A 24,169-nucleotide genomic window follows, 5' to 3' on the forward strand; every position below is an offset into this window, starting at 1 on the left:
AAAGTTTTTGCCTTGAAAATTCATTTTTTGTAGTAAGGTGTAGCGGCATTGGTAAGTTTATTACTTCTTTATCATGCATGCAAATTTTCAGAACGGAATATTTACTGGTTGGTTTTGTATGATTTTCTAAATAATAGTGTGATGACGACGGCCGTAGAGCGGTATTTAAATGTGATTTCTTAGTGAACTCCTATGGTATTTAAATGTGAGGCGAATGGGTTAATGCCAGGAATCAGGTTGCTATTTTTGTCAAGCAGTACACTTCCTTTCCCCATCTGTGATTCCAGTAAGTTCTCTGACTTTCTTATTGATATTGTTGGTTTTTGAAATTAATTCTTCAGTCTCTCTGCATCTTTCTGTGAACCATTTCTCCTTTGCCAATTATATCTTCCTTCTTACTTCTGCATTCATGGACCCATACAGATATTCATCTCAGTTTTTACACAGCCTCCTCTTTTCCATCATTTGATCAAATTGTTTCATCGGTCATCCACTTTTTCACTGTTTTAGTCTTTCTGTCTCTCTTGTATGCTGAAGTAGTTCCTTGAGGGATTATCATTTGTTATGGACATCACTGGGAAAATTTCTCTCACCTTAACAAAATTCTTCATTGATTCATTCCATGACCTGTTCTCTAACTGTAGGGTCTTGATGGTTAGAGATGCATAGACAACCGCTAGAAACGGTCAATAAATTTACGTATCGAGGAATAACCCTGCAAACCACAGCGAAATCATTTCGACGTCATGTACAAGAGAGAACAGTAGCTTCAATAAGAGCAATTTATAATATCAAGAATATAATGGACCTGTCCCAGGCCACAGCAATGACCCTATTCAAGACAACCATATCTCCAATAGCAACTTACAGCTTACAGGTAGTTTGGGAACACTTGTCGGTTAAGGACCTGGCAAGAATTGAGAGTGTAGAGAGTCTATTTTTAAAGCATATTTGGAGAGGGGGAAATTTTGCACCGACAAGGCTGGTTTTATGAACCAGGTAAAGAATCCTGTGTAGAACATCTGAGGTTACAACTATCACTGCCATCCACAAGAAGCTATATTGAGCATTTAGAAAGAAGAATACTCAAGAGGAGAGAAATAGATCTAGATTTCTACATCACAGACGCCATTCTCAACAAGAACTGGACCAGAGAAAACCAAGAGCAAAAACATATTATAACACGACTTGCAATTCATGGCTTTCACCATAATATTTGTGTGAACAAAACCTATCACAATCCTAATGAAAGGGGGGGGGGGGGTGTGTGCGTGCGTGTCTGTGTTTTCTGTGCAGTAAAAAGTGTGATAGATATATAATCGTGTGCCGAGCGAGAACGAGATCACTGTTAATAAACTTAACCATGATAGGTTAATATTGTGTTTGGTGTCCGTATTGACTGGTCTGAATGTATAATATAACTATTTATAATAGTTTATTTAAATCCGCCTTGATCAATACACTCATTAAATGAAAGAAACATTATTAATTAAACCATACATGTTTCGGGAAATCTCAACCATTCCCTTCATCAGTGGTTAGATCCAAGAATAACACAATATGACACAATCTTTTGTTTTACAATTTGAAGGAGTATTGTGTCCCAATACATCATATCAAAGAGTAAAGAGAACTTATGAAATATTATAAAAATGATCAATACATACAATTTTGGTTGAACTGAATGAGAACACTATACAAATTTAGGATCTTCAAGTTTTTCTTTTCTTCTTCTTTTTGTTCCTTAAATGATTATATGCTAGCCTAAACAGTGGGTTATCTTCTGTACTTTTCTCATTTAAACTTGATTCAGAATTACATTTTTGTGCAAGGTAAATTTCTAAATTTTCCAAAACATTCATCAGTTTTCCCTTTTTGGTCGAATGTAATAATTTCATGTCATTGGAAATGTCTGTAAATTTATGATTCATTTCAACCATATGTTCTCCCATTGCCGAATATCTTTTATGTTTGACCGCATTAACGTGTTCTTTGTACCTTATAGCCAAACTTCTTCCGGACTGTCCTATGTATCGTTGTTTACAAGTTTGGCATGTTAATTTGTAAATTCCTGATTTATTAAATATACATTTATTCTCTATTTTATCTGAATTGAAAATTATCTTATTAGTATTATTATCCGTTTTGTATGTGACATTGATGTTCTTTTTCCTGAAAATTTTAGCCAGTTGATAAGAGTGCTTATTTCGAAAAGTTAGAACTACGAATTTCTTTTTCTCTTTTCGCTCTTTAATTAAAGTTGTTTTACGTTCATTTTTCACTTTATTTATCATTCTATTAATAAATAGTTAGAAAGAATTTAATGCAACTCAGCAAATTAAGCAAGGTGGAAATTGAAGAATTTTTAACATTACTAGAATTTACTTTGGAAAATAACTATTTTGTTTTTGACAACAAAATTTACAAACAGTCTAAAGGCCTAGCAATGGGTTCGCCGGCTTCAGGTATTTTAGCTAACATATTCATGGATTACATGGAATATAATAAAATAGTGGATAAAATAGATGGATTGATTACATGGTTGAGATACGTCGATGATATATTTGTTATTATCGATGAACGAAAGATTAAACCTGATGGTATATTACAGTATTTAAATACTTTGGATAGACAAGTGCATTTTACGATGGAATCTGAAAATGATAGGACTTTAAATTATTTAGATTTGACAGTTACTAGAAATTCTGGTCATTTTGATTTTCAAATTTTCAGAAAAACTACTCAAACAGATACTATTATCAGAAATGACTCCAATCATCCAGGTCAACATAAAAAGGCAACATTTTACAGTTTAATTAATAGAGCTATGAACATACCTATGTCTAAGAAGAATCATAATAGAGAGATAAATATAATCCATCAAATCGCTCGTAGCAACGGATATTCCAACAGATTTATTAATAGAATGATAAATAAAGTGAAAAATGAACCTAAAACAACATTAATTAAAGAGCGAAAAGAGAAAAAGAAATTCGTAGTTCTAACTTTTCGAAATAAGCACTCTTATCAACTGGCTAAAATTTTCAGGAAAAAGAACATCAATGTCACATACAAAACGGATAATAATACTAATAAGATAATTTTCAATTCAGATAAAATAGAGAATAAATATACATTTAATAAATCAGGAATTTACAAATTAACATGCCAAACTTGTAAACAACGATACATAGGACAGTCCGGAAGAAGTTTGGCTATAAGGTACAAAGAACACGTTAATGCGGTCAAACATAAAAGATATTCGGCAATGGGAGAACATATGGTTGAAATGAATCATAAATTTACAGACATTTCCAATGACATGAAATTATTACATTCGACCAAAAAGGGAAAACTGATGAATGTTTTGGAAAATTTAGAAATTTACCTTACACAAAAATGTAATTCTGAATCAAGTTTAAATGAGAAAAGTACAGAAGATAACCCACTGTTTAGGCTAGCATATAATCATTTAAGGGAACTTGGGACACATTTTCTTATTTTCCACAATTTTTGAGCAATTACAATGACATTTTTATGGAATATGTAGGACTACTATGGAAAGAATATATCTTAATTTCAGCTGAATATCCTTATTAGTTTATGAGATATGGTGTACTTTGTGTTTATGACACTCGCAAAACAGGCAACTTTCAAAAAGTTCCCTGCGGGATGGATTTTTACCTGAGAGTTTGAAAACTTGTGAAATGATTCTTCCTTATAACATAAAAAACTCTAGGATGGAATTTTTGATTCACCCTATGTTGATCAATTAACTCCTGTTTCAAATTTTTAATTTTATTTCATGTAATTTTCCACTAATTTTCTGTACATTTTGCCTCATAAAATGAGTATATTGAAAAAGAATGCAAAATCCATCCTACAATTTCTTTGTTAGGTCACATAGAAGCTACACACCAACTTTGGTAAATATAGGTTTAGATTTGACCCGCATGGAACACTGCAGGTTACAAAAAATGGTGTTTTGAGTTAAATGAATTTTAGTTCTAAAACCATTACAAATTTTCATAATGGCCTTTCCAAATCTCTTAAAATTCACTAGCAATATACCTCCTACCCTCCTTCTTCTTCTTGGCTTCCTCCCTGTGCACCTTGAGGATTTTCAGTCTTTTCCTGGCTGTTTTCTTATGTTGGGTGACTGACCGCTGACTGTCAAATTTTCTTCTTTCATCTCTGTGTGGCAAGTTTAGTGGATACTGGTGAAAGTTTATAATTCCTTACAGCGATTTTTATTTCTTGTGTTGCACTGCATCACATGTTGTATTCTGAAACTGCATTAGAAAAAGGTATTCCAAGTCTTTTTGAGGACACATAGGTCTCTTTTGGGCACTTTTTCCATATACATGCATGAAGACTTTCATTGGAATTTTGAGTAGCCCCTCTACAACATCTAGACAGAAGTTCTGTTGATGCCAGCCTTTGGTATACAGGCACAATTTTCAGCAGCATTGCAGTTGTGAATTAAACTGACATTTTTTGTGGGTTTTGAGGGGTTTGTCCTGTTGCGATACTCTTGTTGTAGAAGCACCATGATTCAGGTCCTAAGAGGCATTTCTTATGCTTAGGATCTTCATCTCTGGAGGAGTAATGGTATAGTGAGGCATATATTGCAGATTTCATATTATCTACTGAGGGAATATTTGGACATATTGCCTGCCTATAATAATTTGTGAGCTTCACAATAGTTGCTTCTTTCAAACTTCCAGGCCCCCTTCCACCAAGTGCAGTTCCTTTTACTTTCCACTCTTTCACCAAATTCCTCAAATCAGTCCCCATCCTTTTTGCAACATGGTTAATGCACTCTTCTTTTTTCAATTGTACATCTGGTCATTATACTGCATCATTTGACAGGTGGAGAAATGGTTTGGCATCCCCATCAAAAAGCACAGTTGTGTAGCGCATGCCACATTCTTCCACTGATCTTATCCATAAATTATCAGCTGCAAATACTTTCACTGCTACAGATGATCCCTCATAATTCTGGAGCATTTCCCCACATGCTTTATGACCTTCCAGCCATACATTATGTTCTGGAGAATCTTCACCCAGTTCATGAGCAGTTACAACACACATGTGACAAAATTTAGATAACACATGGTAATCTATAACTAATCCACTCAGAATGTCAGTCACTATGCCAATGCCATAGAGAGATGTATGGCCACGCTTGTGCCATGTTCCGTCAAATGATGCAGCAATGTCAAGCACTTGTTTACCTACATTGGATGGATCTACTTCCTCATGATTTGATATAATATTCACTAACAATTTCCTGCAACCTTGCTTGCAATTCACAAAACTGACCAAAACAAACCCAATAGTAAACAAGGAAGTTTACTGATGTCAGGCTGTCCACTAACTTATTATTTTTTTTGCTAGTTGTTTTACGTCGCACCGACACAGATAGGTCTTACGGCGACGATGGGACAGGAAAGGGCTAGGAGTGGGAAGGAAGCGGCCGTGGCCTTAATTAAGGTACAGCCCCAGCATTTGCCTGGTGTGAAAATGGGAAACCACGGAAAACCATTTTCAGGGCTGCCGACAGTGGGGTTCGAACCTACTATCTCCCGAATACTGGATACTGGCCGCACTTAAGCGACTGCAGCTATCAAGCTCGGTACTAACTTATTAAATATATGCATTTGGTTACAACTCTCAAACATATTAAAATACTACTTCTAAAAACACATAGAATTTTTCAAGTCAAACATGTCACTAGAATGGATATAATTATAAACATGTTCTAAAATATAAAGTTTTATGTTGACTAAATTATAGGTTGAAGTAGTTCATAACATAGCCAACAGATGGCAGTATATATTCCAATATTCAAAAATTGTGTCATCTCAATGCTACTGAAAAGAGGGAATTAATGGTAACAGAAGGGACACGGATAGCCGAGCGTACAGAGAAAAGGGGGCGTGATGGAGAATCAAATGACTGTGCAGAGCCACTTAAAAACGGCCGTAACTACGTCAAAAATAGTCACAGCGGCACAAAACCACTTTTATTATGTAGAGCAAGGTTAATATAATTTATTTATGCCAGAATTCAAATTCCGACAATTTCATCCATTTACCGAAAAAAATGTGTCCCAAGTCCCCTTAAGGAACAAAAAGAAGAAGAAAAGAAGAAAAACTTGAAGATCCTAAATTTATATAGTGTTCTCATTCAGTTCAACCAAAATTGTATGTATTGATCATTTTTATAATATTTCATAAGTTCTCTTTACTCTTTGATATGATGTATTGGGACACAATACTCCTTCAAATTGTAAAACAAAAGATTGTGTCATATTGTGTTATTCTTTGATCTAACCACTGATGAAGGGAATGGTTGAGATTTCCCGAAACATGTATGGTTTAATTAATAATGTTTCTTTCATTTAATGAGTGTATTGATCAAGGCAGATTTAAATAAACTATTATAAATAGTTATATTATACATCGAGAACAAGATCGCCGAGCGACTACAGTATGATAGAGATGTTGATTCCGATGGGGAATAATGTCCAATAATAGACCATTTATATTGGTATTTTATTGACTACAGTATTGTAAAACCTAGTTTATAATCTGATGCCCATTTCGGCGAACCTTTCTTTCTTCTTAATAATATAGTCCAATGATAGCACAATGTTTTATCATTCTCATTTCCCTTTGGATTATACAGGTATTCATAGAAGAGAAATAGCGTCTCTGTGTACAAACTTCATACTTATGTTCCACACTGATGCCCACGGAATGCCATATACTCTGTATGACAGGAGATCCAACAAATAACACAAGAGATAATTTCTCAGCCAGACATGTTGTATAATTAGCATTGGACTCTTACTAAGATAGACCTATACAATGGTCAACAATGCAGGATGTATTTAAAAAGACTTTTAATGTGGTAACACTAAACCTTTCCATTAATCATGTTTATTTGTCCACATATTTCACTCTGGAAATTTTAAGATGTCTTTAATTATATTTATACTAACTAAAGATGGCCCATAAAGGGTTGAAACATGTCCTGGTTTTGCCGGGCGGACTGGCTCAGACGGTTGAAGTGTTGGCCTTCTGCCCCCTGCTTGGCAGGTTCGATCCTGGCTCAGTTCGGTTGTATTCGAAGGTGCTCGAATACATCAGCCTTGTGTCGGTAGATTTATTGGCATGTAACAGAACTTCTGCGGGACAAAATTCTGGCGCCTTGGCGTCTGCAAAAACCATCAACGGAGTTAGTGGGACATAAAAACAATAACATTATTATTATATCCTAGTTTTACTAGTTTCATGGTTCTACATGCCATTTAGATTTAAGTGGCTTGTATCGACATTGTGTTGAACAACAGGACTCAAACTGGCGAATCACGGTGCCAGACCATATAGACTTGATATCTTAACCGTCACAGCCATCTGGCGGATTAGTGCCTTCTATATTAAAGGTTCTATGAATAGCTAAGGAATGTGGCTGTATTACCCTCATATTTGTCTTTGCCCTTACTGTTATCTTTTGTTTTCTTTAAGTCTTAGCTATAGCAGTAACATTTCCTTTGTTCATGTACCTTTTGATTTTTATGGCTTGGGGCAGTCGATATGACAGGCTGAAAGTGTATTAGATAGTGGATCAGAAGTAAGTGAATGTGATAGTGAAGGGAGTGGTGGAAAGAGAGGGAACGGTGGATAAATGCTATCAACACCCCGACCTGGCAGGATCTCGAAGGGGGAAATTTAAATGATGATGATGATGATGATGATGATGAGTACAACTTGTACATTCTCTTTGCATTTCATAGGAACTTCTCTGTTCCACATGATGTTCCTTACATTCTGGTAGAACTTATTTCCCACTTGTACCCAACTGCTGATCTCCTTATCCAACCTTGCATCTTTCATAAATATAAAATTACCATGACATAATTAGATATAGTGCAATGTACATTTTTAAAGCTACATTTAGCCCTGATGTTTCAGAATTAGATTGTTGCTACTTTAAAGGGATTCCCAGCTACAGCAGCTATTAGGTTATTCATTTGTGATTGCTCTCCATGTTTTTCCCCTTTATTTGTGTAGCAGTGGTAACTTGGGAGCGTGCCACATTCGCCTGGAGAATCCTGCTCATCCAGTCAAGTACCAAGGAGTTGTCTGCTCTATGAAGGAGAGTTTTGGCTTCATCGAGCGAGCTGATGTTGTCAAAGAAATATTCTTCCACTTCTCTGCTGCAAAGGGGAAAGAAGAGCTCCGGCTAGGGGACGATGTTGAATTCACTATCCAGACCAGAAATGTAAGTAATTATTCATTTTTAGTATACAGTAAAACCAATTCTCTTATTTTTAGTGCAAATTAATCATGTTCTTCCTGTTAACAAGAGGTTAGATTTCTGGAATGATAGCAGACCAAGAATTTCCCCGTGTGTATTTTCAAAGAATTTCTCTACAATTTTATATAATCCATTTTTTCACTTCTTCAGTAAATTTTACTTACTTTTAAAAATTAAGCAGGTATGATTTCTCCTGAATGGCAGCGCAAAGCTTTACAATTATTTAGAACCCTTGAAATAGCTTTACAGAATTGATTCTCTTAAAAGTGATTATGATTCTTTTTTTTTTTTGCTAGGGGCTTTACGTCGCACCGACACAGATAGGTCTTATGGCGACGATGGGATGGGAAAGGCCTAGGAGTTGGAAGGAAGCGGCCGTGGCCTTAATTAAGGTACAGCCCCAGCATTTGCCTGGTGTGAAAATGGGAAACCACGGAAAACCATCTTCAGGGCTGCCGATAGTGGGATTCGAACCTACTATCTCCCGGATGCAAGCTCACAGCCGCACGCCTCTACGCGCACGGCCAACTCGCCCGGTGATTATGATTCTAAAATGAAAGCTGTGAGCTTGTAATCGGGCGATAGTGGGTTCGATTCCCACTGTCGGCAGCCCTGAAGATGTTTTTTCATCGTTTCTCATTTTCACACCAGACAAATGCTGGGGCTGTATTTTAATTAAGGACACGGCCGCTACCTTTCCAGTCCTAACCCTTTTCCATCCCTCCGTTGCCAACCCACTTTGATGTTTTTGTGCGATGTTAAACAAGTAGCAAAGAAAATCTTTTTCTGTTCTGCAAATGCTTGTTGCAGGGAATGGAACAAATGACTAATAGCTGTCTTATTCTGTACTAGTTTTAGAAAGTTTATAGTTCATGTATTTCAGTTCAGTTCATTTTTATATGTATACGCAGTTGAGTACAAGATTCCGTTGGTGATACATTATATCCGCTGAGGTACAAGGGTAAGACTATTCTTTCTGTCATAGCTAAAACTTTTATGAATGAGTACCAATTTCCTCTCCGTCACATAACTCGTCTTCAGTATCGTTATCCCATCCTTTTTTAACTATTCAGTGTTTATCAGTGGTCGCCATTGTCTATTATCTTATGGTTTCTAAATTGTCACTGGAAGAGATGAATGAGTTGTGTCTTTGATCTGGCCTATACATCTTCTGGGTGCTCTTCCACGTGGCCTGATCCTATTTTCTTTTCCTTGGACAGCTAACTTTTCAAGGCTATTTTTTCTCCTTATAACACGTCCAAAGAACTGCACAGTTCTCTGATAAGAGTCGAATGTCAATTCAGAATACCAAGCTCTTCAATTATGGAGGAGTTAGATCTTTTGTCATTCAAGGTATTTGTAACATACTCTGCTAACCCCACATTTCAAATGCATCGATTCACTTTTTGTCTTTGCCCTTTACCTTCCATGTTTCACAGCCATAAGAGGAGATTTAAAATACCAAGGCACAAACCAGAAGTCCCTTTCTCCTTTTACTGATTGCTCGGTGACGCCAGATCGTTCGGAGCTTGTTCGTGTCAACTTTCTTCTTCTGATCTCTTTCTTGTAGCTGCCAGTTCCATTCAGCAAGTAGTCAAGATACACAAATTCATTAACATCTAGTCCTATTAGATGTTCACTAAATTGGACCCGATTTCCTCTTTCGACAACCATCACCTTGTATTTGCTGCAATTCACTTCCAATTAAAGCGGAATACTTATGCTTTCTACCCAGTGCAACAATTCAACAAGTTTGTTTTCACTGCTTGCCAGTAGAATAGTATCATCAGCAAAACGTAGATTCTGTAACTTCCTTTCTGCGTTTGACACTCAACCATGCCATCTGTCCAGAACCCTTTGTACGATGTATTCTTCATATATTTTGAACAACAGTGGGGGACTGGATACAATCTTGCCGCACTCCTTTTGATACTTGGAAGGCCTCTGATAAACCACAGTCCAGTTTGATTTGGGCAGTGTTATTTTCACATACCGTATAATCCTAGATACCACCTGCACTGTTTTTTTTTTACAGAACTATTGCTCCTTAAATTTTGGTGTGGGTCATATTTAAGCCTTTCGTATCATGGTCGCATCTGATAACGTGCCAACAGCGGTTTCATGTTGTGACTTGATAACAGCTGAAATCTTCCTCAGTCACTCACTTCTGCATTACCAGAACCACATGGTGTGACAGTTGATTAATACTTTGTGTTGTGAGTGAAGAAGCATCAGTGGTAACAAGTGATGAATTCAAATAAAAAAAAATTGCAGTCATTTACTGTGAGTGAGGAACTTAAATTTGTAACAGAAGTTGAAACTGTCAGAAATCATGCTGCCAATAGAAATTATTATATTGATGAATCCTGTATTCGCAATTGGAGGAAGAAGGAAATATTATTAAAAAGTAACAATGATCAAAGAGCTTTCCAAGGGCAGAGAGCACAGTTTCCTGAAATTGAGAATGGCTTTATAAATACATGACTGAAAGACGAGAACTCGGTTGTGGTGTATCGATCAAAATGTCTCAATTAAAATCATTAGAAATCGCAAAGTAACTTAAAAAGGAGGGTTTTACTGCAAGCCGTGGGCAGATAAGAAACTTTTATTGAAGAAACTGATTGTGTATGCAAAGATACGCATCTGTTTCAAGTCATCTTCCTGTTATCTATAAAGAAAAGTTGATGGCCTTTCATCGCCATATTATTCGTTTGTGAAAGCAAAATTCTTATTTGCTTTTTCAAATTGGCAATGCTGATCAGATGCTAGTTTATTTCAAAATGCCACTGGACCATACGGTTCACATTAAGGGCTTTAAAGGGTTGCTATCAGAACAAGTGGTAATGAAAAACAATGCTGCACGGTTTACATGTTAGCTATGGAACCAGACTTCCTCTGAATGTGATTCTGAAAAGAAAAACACGCCTGAAGGGAAATTTACCGTCTGGTATTTTCCTTCAAAGCCAAGAATCCAGCTGGATGGACGGTGAGCTAATTGAGGACTGAGTGAAGTGTGTTTGACAACGTCGCCCAGAAGCTTTATTGTAGAAGAAGAGCCTGATTGTGCTTGACAGTTATCGGAGGCATACTACGGTCGCCATAAAGGAATTGATAAATGAAGAAAAAACTGATCTGGCAATAATTCCAGGAGGGCTAAACTCTGTGCTACAGCCATTGTATATTTGTGTGAACCGGCCTTTCAAAGCTGCATTGAAACAGCTCCATATTGTATCCTAACGGGCTTCGAATAGAAGACCTACGCATAATAATGCCTCAGCATAACCTGGTAAACAACCACGGATGAGACTCTAATGAAGAGTGGCCTGGATTGCCTACACGAGCTTCGAACTGCTCCCCTCCTATTTTCTGTTCTGGCCTCGGCAACTCAAGCTCTTGGCGGGCAGTTACGTTCGAAGAATAAGAAGAAGAAAATACTTAAGATGGAGCTTTACATAATATGAAAGTAGGATCTCTGGGTTCAACTGTCTGATGGATACTGCTTAGCACTGCTAGAAACGACAAGAATCATGTACTGGGGTTACGAAGTCTAATGTATTATGAATTGTGACATAAAAGAAAACAACCCTATACAATGAATTCTCCACGTATGGGAGAAAAAAGAAAGGAAATAAACACTTCAAATTGACTCGCCTGGGGGCATTCATTTAGCACAAAGGTATAACGGAGGCCTGGCGACTAATATCGCGTAGCTTTCTCTCATTAGTTTTGTACCTTTGTCGTTAATTTTATTCTTCTATCGATCACACCGTGTAATATGAGATGATGTCCCCTTACATAATACATTCTATTCTTAGCACATAATTAACTGGTCCCTACACTACATAATTGACATATTAGAAAGATATTTACATAATACACAAAGAAACACACACACACACACACACTACTGAGCTTGACTCCCCAGACTCCCTAATCTGGAACCAAGACGAACAACGTTGGACATCGGTTCTGTTTGAACTCAAAGAAATATACAACTAAACACAATCATATGTACACATCATGTATAAATGGGGCCATTCCTGAAAGAAAAACATGGTTATCAATTTCTTCTGCCCTGGCGCAAGCTTAATGGAAGCTTGCACATGGCGGCCTATTCTGACCTGGGCTCGAACTGGACGCCTTCCGACTGAGAGGTACATGTCTGCAAATCCCTAGACTATCCACGGCCTCATACTTCCAGATATTGGGGGATCTATAATTATTTATTAACTACCCTCTAAATCATCGTGATATTACCACTTACACAGGTGTTCTTAGCCAAAGCATGAAAAACAAAACACAGTGTGAAATCCAGGGTCCAGAGCCTTTAACTTCAGTAACATGGTCGGCCGCTTTGCTACTAGGGGAGAGAAAAACGAAAAAGAATGTCATTGTGCGCGACTGGGTCCAATTCAATGGCTGCGCAGGGTTCCTGACCCTTCACAATTTAGCGGCCAGTTCCCCTTTCACGGATACACAAATTTCTTACCCACTTCATTTGTTTATTCCATTCATTTCATCTTACCACAGAATTCCCAAGACATATTCCCTTATTCTCTACCCTCTTGTTCTTCTCATTGAGCGCCGAATGTGGTGCAACATAACATTCAAATTATCTCATCGTAGACTATTTTGGGCGTTCGTCCCTCTCACTACATCTCATATCGCGTATCCTAATCGCTTGGGGCATAGGGCTCTCATGATTCCTCTCTCGACCCTTCATATTCCTCTTTGCTCATCGCAAAAAAATTATACATATATTCTGACCATTCCTTAAAGCCTCCGGCCTCTCCGCATCTCACACTGGTTACGGACAAAAAAAAAAATTTCATACAAACTCTGGTCATATAATCAATAATCAAGGGAAATTGTGTATTGTCCCTCACATAATTTACCTAAATAACACAGTAATTAAATGAAATAAGTTTCATAATGATAGATCCATATTGAACTGTGATTACAATAAAATTAATGTATTATTTGGGTCCACCTTTTCAATACAAAATGTAAATAGTTTAAATTACATAAATGATTAGGGACTAGTTTCGACCTAGTAATACGTCAGCGTCAGCCTAAAGCAAAATTAAAACACAAATATAGAAGAAATTAAACAATGTAAAGACATGTACGGTCTCGTAAAAGTACATACCATGTGAGATATTGTGCAGCACTATGTTAAAAAATAACTCTCTGAAAGAGATTCATAATAAGTCCAGTGCATATTAAAAAGATGTTATAGATAGGAATCCTTGAGTTGCTGGAATATGCTGGCTCCTTTAAGATGCAGGTATCCAATTTAAGAACCACTGAGCCGAAGTCACGTCGTTTATTTACAATTAAAGACCAGTGCGCCGTATAGCATTAAAAAGTTGATAGGCATGGAAATTTTTCCGTTGTTGGTCAAGGAATTCAACACATGCTGGCTTCTTAATTTTGCTGCTGTATATTCGAAGAACAACTGAGATGAAGTTACGTCGTTTTTTAAGATATTCATAGACGTAAAAACACATGGATGCTGGAACTTGAAGGAAGGAAGGAAGGAAGGAAGGTAATTGTTGCACGTGGAGGCTTAAGAATCCAGAGATGCGCTACATTATCTTAAAAAATAGAGATCCATAAAAAGGTCCCGTGCGCCATATAAAAGTAACAAGTTGTAAAAGTAATACTAAAGTTGTTGGTCATGGGAATAGAAAAAGGTTGGTTTTCAAGCGATGCTGCTGTTCATTCAGAGATCAATTGAAATTACAGTACCGTAACATTGTCTTCTCAAGATGTTTATAAACTTGAAATAAATGTCGATGCGAAGTAAGATGCTAGAAGAAAGCTCTTCTGTTTCTAGAATCTTGAAGGACGCTGGATGTTACGCGAGGAGGATTAACATGTATGGAGTTAAATAAAGGTGGATAGAAATTCGCAGTTCAATGCGGACCATACATTTGACTCTGAATAAATGACAGCAAGTTAAGAAAGAAAGAAAGAAAGAGAGAAAGAAAATTGGACAGGCGGAAGAAAATATTTAAATAAAATATGTCATAAGGGAATTTACGCGTGTTGTATTAAGCTGAAGGGAGAAAAAGAACGGAAGGAGAAGAAAAGGGGGAGGGGGAGAGGATATTAAGGTGGGGCTGAGGGATGTGGGAATATGGAAGATTGTTTAAGAAATGTACTATAAATAGAATGGAAAATCAGACTTTTAAAATTAGATTTTGATTGTCTGAAAAGCTGAATGAGCAGGTCAAAGAGAATGTTCGATTTTTCGGAAATGTCATTAAGATTGAAGTTTGGATTAAAATATTGGTCTAGATTTATAAAGCAATTCTGTTATGTTAAGGAGGGGTACTTTATTCATAACTTTGAGAATTACCATATCATGTTTAATGTCTGTAAATTTATGATTATAATCATTCATGTGTTGACCAATTGCAGAAAATTTATTGTGTTTTAGGGCATTGACATGTTCCAAGTATCATATTTTAAAGCTTCTTCCTGTTTGTCAAATATAAGAAAAATTGCAGCTGTTGCATTTTACCCTATATACACCGGATTTTGAAAAACAATCAGTTCTACAGATGATGAGTTGTGTAAGACTTTAGCGTTTATTATTGTTGGTTCTGAAGGAGATTTTAACATCATGTTTTTTAAAAACGTTAGTGACCTTATAAATATCTTTATTGAACGTAAAGTTAGAAAATAAAGAAATTTTTGCTATTTTTTTTTTTTTTTAGAGTGGTTATAGGACGATGTTTGTATTTATTGATAATACCTTCAATGAAAGAACTATTGTATCCATTGAGTTTAGCAATCATACGGATATTGTTCAATTCTTTTTTAAGATCACTTTCAGTCATTGGGGCAGTATAGGCTCAATGAACCATACTATTTTATAAGCTGCTCTTTTATGGAATTGTGGATGAGAGGAATCTTTACGAATAGTGGAAGGAAGATGTTTGGGTAGGCTTTCTGAAGGTATTGAATTTTAAGGAATATAGTTGCCTAATGATGGTTAAGTCTAAAAAATTTATTCTTTGTTCAGATTCAGATTCGAGCGTAAATTTTATGTGCGGGTCAATATTATTAAGGTTGACAAGAATGGAAGCAGCGTCTGTTGTGCTTTCATCTAGAATTACTAAAGTATCATCCACATATCTAGCCCAAAAAAGAATATTATTGAAGTTATTATTATTATCAATTTTAGTATGTTCTAAAAAATCCAAGTAGATTTCAGTTAAGATACCCAAAGCCGGCGATCCCATGGCCAAACCCTCCTTCTGATAGATAATACCGTCGAAAATGAAATAGTTATTATTTAAAACCAATTTCAGGATAGACATAAAATCTTGTATTTCCAAAGCACTTCGGTGGCTGTATTTACTTAAATCGTTTTCAATGATAGGGTATAATTTAGAGGTTTGAATACTAGGATACATATTAACAACGTCGAACGAGTGAAGGGAATGGTTAGGTTGGATATGAAATTTATTAAGATTCTCGATCAACTCTGTAGTATTTTTAATAGATTTTTTAGATTAAAAGTGATATCTTCTTAGAATCTTTTGAATGAATTGAGAAGCATTGTAAAGAGGACTTCATCTATAATTGATGATCGGGTGGATAGGGACGCCGGGTTTGTGTATCTTAGGAAGCGCTTTAGTGGTCAAATACTTCATTCCTTTTAACTGAACAAGAAAAAACTAAATTTATCAGCATGAATCCAAGCCTTCCGACCACTAAAGCCCTTCCAAAGATACACAAACCCGGCGTCCCTGTCCGCCCGATCATTAATTATAGACCAAGTCCTCTTCACAATGCTCCTCAATTCATTCAAAAGTTTCTAAGCAGATATTATCATTTTTAATCTAAAGGATCTATTAAAAATACTAGAGTTGATCGAGAATCTTAATAATTTTCATATCCAACCTAACCATTCCCTTCACTCGTTCGACGTTGTTAATATGTATCCTAGTATTCAAACCTCTAAATTATGCCCTATCATTGAAAACAGTTTAAGTAAATACAGCCACCTAAGTGCTTTGGAAATACAAGGTTTTATGTCTATCCTAAAATTGGTTTTAAATAATAATTATTTCACTTTCGACGGTATTATCTATCAGCAGGAGGATTTGGCCATGGGATCGCCGGCTTTGGGCATCTTAGCTGAAATCTACTTGGATTTTTAAGAACATACTAAAATTGATGATAATAATAATAACTTCAATAATATTCTTTTTTCGGGTAGATATGTGGATGATACTTTAGTAATCCTAGATGAAAGCACAACAGACGCTGCTTCCACTCTTGTCAACCTTAATAATATTGACCCGCACATAAAATTTATGCTCGAATCTGAATCTGAACAAAGAATAAATTTTTTAGACTTAACCATCATTAGGCAACTATATTCCTTAAAATTCAATACCTTCAGAAAGCCTACCCAAACATCTTCCTTCCACTATTCGTGAAGATTCCTCTCATCCACAATTCCATAAAAGAGCAGCTTATAAAATAGTATGGTTCATTGAGCCTATACTGCCCCAATGACTGAAAGTGATCTTAAAAAAGAATTGAACAATATCCGTATGATTGCTAAACTCAATGGATACAATAGTTCTTTCATTGAAGGTATTATCAATAAATACAAACATCGTCCTATAACCACTCTAAAAAAAAAAGAAATAGCAAAAATTTCTTTATTTTCTAACTTTACTTTCAATAAAGATATTTATAAGGTCACTAACGTTTTTAAAAAACATGATGTTAAAATCTCCTTCAGAACCAACAATAATAAACGCTAAAGTCTTACACAACTCATCATCTGTAGAACTGATTGTTTTTCAAAATCCGGTGTATATAGGGTAAAATGCAACAGCTGCAATTTTTCTTATATTTGACAAACAGGAAGAAGCTTTAAAATATGATACTTGGAACATGTCAATGCCCTAAAACACAATAAATTTTCTGCAGTTGGTCAACACATGAATGATTATAATCATAAATTTACAGACATTAAACATGATATGGTAATTCTCAAAGTTATGAATAAAGTACCCCTCCTTAACATAACAGAATTGCTTTATAAATCTAGACCAATATTTTAATCCAAACTTCAATCTTAATGACATTTCCGAAAAATCGAACATTCTCTTTGACCTGCTCATTCAGCTTTTCAGACAATCAAAATCTAATTTTAAAAGTCTGATTTTCCATTCTATTTATAGTACATTTCTTAAACAATCTTCCATATTCCCACATCCCTCAGCCCTACCTTAATATCCTCTCCCCCTCCCCCTTTTCTTCTCCTTCCGTTCTTTTTCTCCCTTCAGCTTAATACAACACGCGTAAATTCCCTTATGACATATTTTATTTAAATATTTTCTTCCGCCTGTCCAATTTTCTTTCTCTCTTTCTTTCTTTCTTAACTTGCTGTCATTTATTCAGAGTCAAATGTATGGTCCGCATTGAACTGCGAATTTCTATCCACCTTTATTTAACTCCATACATGTTAATCCTCCTCGCGTAACATCCAGCGTCCTTCAAGATTCTAGAAACAGAAGAGCTTTCTTCTAGCATCTTACTTCGCATCGACATTTATTTCAAGTTTATAAACATCTTGAGAAGACAATGTTACGGTACTGTAATTTCAATTGATCTCTGAATGAACAGCAGCATCGCTTGAAAACCAACCTTTTTCTATTCCCATGACCAACAACTTAAGTATTACTTTTACAACTTGTTACTTTTATATGGCGCATGGGACCTTTTTATGGATCTCTATTTTTTAACATAATGTAGCGCATCTCTGGATTCTTAAACCTCCACGCACAGCAATTACCTTCCTTCAAGTTCCAAAAATCTGAAGAGCCTTTCCAGCATCCATGTGTTTTTACGTCCATGAATATCTTAAAAAACGACGTAACTTCATCTCAGTTGTTCTTCGAATATACAGCAGCAAATTTAAGAAGCCAGCATATGTTGAATTCCTTGATCAACAACTGAAAAATTTCCATCCCTATCAACTTTGTAATGCTATACGGCGCACTGGTCTTTAATCGTAAATAAACGACGTGACTTCGGCTCAGTGGTTCTTAAATTGGATACCAGTATCTTGAAGGAGCCAGCGTATTCTAATCTCCTTATCCAGAAACTCAAGAATTCTTTTCTATAACATCTTTTTAGTGCGCACTAGACTTTTACATGCTACACGGCGCACTGGACTTTATTCATAAATAAACGACGTAACTTTGGCTCAGTGGTTCTTCAATTGGATACCTGCATCTTAAAGGAGCCAGCATATTCCAGCAACTCAAGGATTCCTATCTATAACATCTTTTTAATATGCACTGGACTTATTATGAATCTCTTTCAGAGAGTTATTTTTTAACACAGTGCTGCACAATATCTCACGTGGTATGTACTTTTACGAGACCGTACTTGTCTTTACATTGTTTAATTTCTTCTATATTTGTGTTTTAATTTTGCTTTAGGCTGACGCTGACGTATTACTAGGTCGAAACTAGTCCCTAATCATTTATGTAATTTAAACTATTTACATTTTGTATTGAAAAGGTGGACCCAAATAATACATTAATTTATTGTGAATAACACAGTTCTGTACCTCTCTCAGTCAGGACTTCTTCTCTCTTGATGTTCATCCCTTAATTGAACGTATCAGCTAAGCATGCATTGTCTAGCTGACCAGTGAGCTCCCCCAGCATATGCGATAGCCATATTGGACACTAAATAATAACCTTTGGACATGGTATTCCTTGCTCATCAACACTACTGTTCCACCCCACCTTAGGGGAACTCGAAGTACGCTTCTATCCTTGTTTCCCATACTTGGCTACGATATTATTCATATTAATAATAACTGCTCCTCATGAAAAACTAATCACTAAGAAAGAAATGGGTTGTCTAGGGAGTTAGCTCCCTTGAATTTACGTTATTATTACAAAGAACAATAAAATTTCCATATTAGGACATGCATTATTTACAACATTTATGTATTACAAAAGAAAAATCATATCCTATGACCCCGGTTATGCTTTATCGCGTTAAGAAATTATACGACATCAACTCATCTATCTGGTGGCCGTATTTCCTTCCACGAGAAACCCACGATAGAGTTTGCTGCTCCAACACCTCGGCGCTGGAGACAAGTGTGTTATCCTTCGATCCTGGTCTGCAACTGTCCATCATCCTGGTTGGCTCGTTCACTGCTACTATCTTAAAGTAATCAAAAAGGGGTGTCAACTCCTGAACTTGGCATACGTTCCTCAGTTTACAGCAACACACATACAGAATTTACACAAGACTTTTCCTTATGCAGGCAGGTCATTCTAATCACAAGCGGCACGCATTCGCAGAATTAGTCGGGTCGCTCATAGGACTTGAGGACCCGGACTCTGAGTAGCGGATTGGATAACTCCAATTTATTAATACCGCATACTCATTTAAGCTGGCATTGTTCATAGCCAACACCCGCTACTCGTTCACATATTATTCTTGCAGCCTAATTAATTGACACGTGGCACTGAGACACTTGCCTAGGCTCGCTTGGCTTTCATTCGACTTCCTACCTACAATTCATAAGATTTTTATAATTCATGGCCGCAACGGACACAATAACTTTGTCTTTGTAAGCGGTCAATAGATTGCGGATGGTAGACTGTAAAAACTGTAACACAATGTAACACACTGTCCTCTCTCAACTCCCCTCTATGAACTATTCTCAGCAAGGGCCAGTCCGGCTTATATTGTCTCCGTGCCAGAAGACTGGGGGGTGTAGGCCTTTCACGGTTCATTAAGGCAATCAGCTCCTTTCGTCCCGGGAATTCAAGACACTTAAATGGTGCGTAGGTAACCCTCTACTTCCTCTTTCATTTGAGCCAGGTGTGATCGGACTTCGATTGCCAGTTCTTACGTAATTAGGCTCCCGCCATTAATTATATCACTAGCATCCGCTTGGGGGAGGAGCCATCTTTGAGCGCAATTTTTGGCTTAGGAGACACTCTACATTCACATGTGTTAGTAATACATTACAGCTGGACATCTAGTGACCTCATTTCGCCCCTTGAATAAAGTATTCCATATTTTCAGCCTGGGATATGCAGAAAATTCAGCTCTATTCATTGGTGTGCCTCCCATAATTTTCCCATGTCTGGATCAGAATATCATATAATTTTACGCGCCAAAATTCGACGTTGGCATCCGTGGAATGTGCATAAAAAACCGGAAATTCCTTCTGTTAGTTTAGAACCCTGAGAAAGTTAGCCATACCTCTAGGCGTATTAGACTATTGTTGCGTCGCGTCATATCTCCAACTCTGTCTACAAGTTGAGAAGGCTTTTTCACGAGGGCTTGGCTTCAGCCCCACCTTTCCTTTGTTTTCCAAGCAATTTTTCGCGAGTCTCGTTCTGGCCACATGCCGCTCGAGTCCCGGGAATGTCCCTTTTGCCCATCACGCTACAAATGACGCGACATTTGAAATGATTTTAATAGGGTAGAAAGACACATGTGGTCAATAAGCTGTACAGGACACTGTACTGTTTCAATACCATGTCGATAGCGTCTGCCAGCAGTTATGCACTGACACCAACTGGATGAGTGAAATGACCCAAAATGTAAAAACAGACATAAAACACTGACTGAATACAGGAAAGTGTGAAATTCACTTAAACTTAATACTCGTTCAAGTGGTCATTATTATTATTATTATTATTATTATTATTATTTAATGCGCTGACGTAGGTAAGCCTTGTGTAAATTTGTAATGCATCGTGATACCGTTCGGGCCGCGCCTTGTTGAGTTTCTAACCTATCTTTCGTGCGAGGGGTTTGAAAGATTTGAGGGATGACTAGTAGCTTGTAATATCACGTGTACTTTTGTGAATACAGAACAAGATTTAAAATAAAGTGACATCACATTGTAAGATGAAAGTTGTTTGTTGGTTTGTGTATTCGGTCTTGATCCAGCCAATCCTATCGATTTATATTGGTTGAGCGCAATTTTGAAACTTGGCTGCCAACTGTATTATCTACATCACCACGTGCTTAACCTACCTCGCTTGGCGTGTGTGGTGTAGGTTTAATAATGTTCAGTGTAGATGTAATTTTATTTACATTCGTGTATTTGTTAGTACCGTATTTACCCAAATAATCTCCGCCATCGAATAATGCCTGCACCCTCATTTTAGGAAGGCTCATTTTGAAAAAAATGAAATGCACTAAAGTTCCTTCCAACAAAAGAGTAACGTAGGCATAAACAAACATTTCGTATTTACACAAATATGTACATGTAAATTTACGGATATAGCTGCTATGCCTGAGATGATAAAAATACATTATCACTGCTATGATATGATAGTTTTAATGCCCTTGTTGAAAAGAAATGGATCTCGGGCAATGAAGCCGATCATATACTTTCAAAGAAGTAGTGAATTCTTCCTCTTCAAAAGACGAGAGGTTAGATCACTTTTGGCTCCTGACTGTTTTGCCAACAGAAAAGTTTGCTTCATTTCTGAAAATATTGTTTCATGGAAATGCTTCACTTGAATGTGGTTTTTCTGTTAATAAAGCAATTATAGTAGAGAACATGCTATAAGAATCCCTCGTAGCACAAAGAAGGATATATGATGCTATTTCAAACCTTGGTGGAATTAAAAGGTCTTCCTTAATAAGAACATGCTCCATGCTGCAAGGAATGCTCATGCTTTGTATGTTCAAAATCTAAAGGAGAAACGTGAAGGGCATTGGAAGTAGAAGATTCTTTGCCAAAAAAAAAAAAAAAAAAAAAAAAAAAAAAAAAAAAAAAAAAAAAAAAAAAAATCAGAGGAAAGCCACTTTGTTGCTGAAAGAATTAGAAGAAAAGAAGTGGAGGATAATGGCAGAAGCTTGACGGTCGTTGGTGGCTATAGACGAAATTTCTTCACTGAAACAGTAATGGTAATCAAATTTTTAAAATCTTAAAGTGAATTTAACCCCTTAGCGCCGACCTCTATACGTGGTATAGACCCTATTTTCTTCAGTAGCCGCCGACCTCTATACGTGGTATAGACGCATACATGGTTTCACATTTACAGCTATTGCAGTTAAAATTGAAATAATAAATAAAGAGGTTCAACCTATTCGGTACAAAAGAATAAGAAATGCAGTGATTACATTCTTATTTAATAATAAGTAGAAGTGGTACCGGTTTCGACCCTAGTCCAGGTCATCATCAGCCGATTAAAACATGAAAAACAATGCATAGGAAAAAGAAAATAAAACATCAAGTTCACTCCATACAGTAGAAGAGGCGATATAAAAATGACGGGGGTAGACACTGTAAAATTCAGAAGAAGTAAAATGTAAGTCACTTAAAAGAAACAGTGCATAATTTTCTAAACGGCAGTATGGCACACGCAGTATTAGGCAAAATCTTATAATGTTTATGAAAAACGGAGAACGGTTAAATGAGCTAGCTTGTATATACTGTCAGGCACAAAGTCATACCACAATCGAACACATATTGTGACCATTCGTGGGCGCCTAGTTCGAAGGTAACAATAAACTTCATAATGTGCTCAGCTAGAATTCAGTGGTTTACATGATCCTCCACTCAGGGCATGGCCCTTCGGAGAGAGAGTTGTAATCCTATCAATAATTATCAGATAATGATCCAACATCATTATGTTCCAATATACTAAGTTCACTTAAATTAGGCATAAAATGAAAATCGCAACAAGAAATTGGAAGGACAATAACTTTAATAAAATAAAATAAACTGATTATAATCAAACAAACCGGATAAGCAACGTAATGAAAAAAATTCTCGTGCATTTTCTATCGTACTGTACTAGAGATCAAGTCCTTCTTGAAAAATGTCAATCATGAAATTCAAATATCATCGTCACTCACAACACTTTGACACATTTAAATAATTGTAAAACATAATGGAAAATCAGCAGTTTAAGTTTCTTTTCCCTCATCTTGTTTGTTCATTCACTATCACATTTATTAGCCGTACTTTGTCCTCCCCGCTCTACCTATTCCTATTGGTCTCATTGTAACCCTTAGCTAGCTAAATAATAACTTGAATTTCCCAACGGTTATTTGATAAACCAGAAAACCATTTCAAATACATAACAATAACATTCATCATCATCATCATTTCCCTTTATCCAGCTGTAGCCGGGTAGGGGCTTGAGTAACTGCAGGCCACCATCCAACTAACGGCATCGCACAGTTGCACCTGAAATAAAGTACTGACATGTACAAGAAAATGATCAAATACCAGAAGGTCTGCATTGCATCTGCACCTCTCCGTCCTGCTGAAATAATGCTACAGCACCAACTCACTACCTCAAGCAAATGCTACAAGTATTAACATACAGTACAGGTGACAATGATCTCAAAATTCAACCACCGTTCAAGTAGCTTGTCGAAGATCCTACTTATGTATCTGCTTAAACGTCCCACTATTTATGTGATCAAATCTTAACTCATTTCAATTCATATGCTCAATCAAACTCTTCGAACGCATTCAATCAATGCTAAATAAATCGCTCATTTATCAGACATACCGTATTTCACGGCATAATCGTCGCCACCGCGTAATCGTCGCATCCTTTATTTTCAATACAAAAATCGGACTTTAAACCTTTAATTACATAATCGTCGCACGTCCAAATTTTGTTCACTAATCTGGTTAAAAGGTAAATGGAACTGCAACGTAAGTTGCACACGAATGCGCAATTTAAATACGTGTATGGTTTATGGGCAATTTGGCAACACAGTCACGTTTGCGACATGTTGCACAACGTATAAATAAATAATACCGGTATATGTACGACGCATGGCTTAC

At 36.5% G+C, this 24,169-nt stretch overlaps 1 protein-coding gene across 3 annotated transcripts in view; it reads left to right on the forward strand.

Annotated features, from left to right (window-relative positions):
- Unr (cold shock domain-containing Unr) overlaps positions 1-24,169 on the forward strand; it is a 287,182-nt gene that overhangs the window by 47,632 nt on the left and 215,381 nt on the right. For 2 of the 3 annotated variants that reach the window (XM_067156402.2, XM_067156409.2), the window contains exon 5: positions 8,082-8,292. In XM_067156402.2, the coding sequence (XP_067012503.2) occupies positions 8,082-8,292 (211 nt within the window). The remainder of the gene's footprint in view (positions 1-8,081; positions 8,293-24,169) is intronic. The other variant, XM_067156419.2, reaches the window with a different exon arrangement.

This window comes from Anabrus simplex, chromosome 1, assembly GCF_040414725.1.
Source record: "Anabrus simplex isolate iqAnaSimp1 chromosome 1, ASM4041472v1, whole genome shotgun sequence".
NCBI classification, from domain to species: domain Eukaryota; kingdom Metazoa; phylum Arthropoda; class Insecta; order Orthoptera; family Tettigoniidae; genus Anabrus; species Anabrus simplex.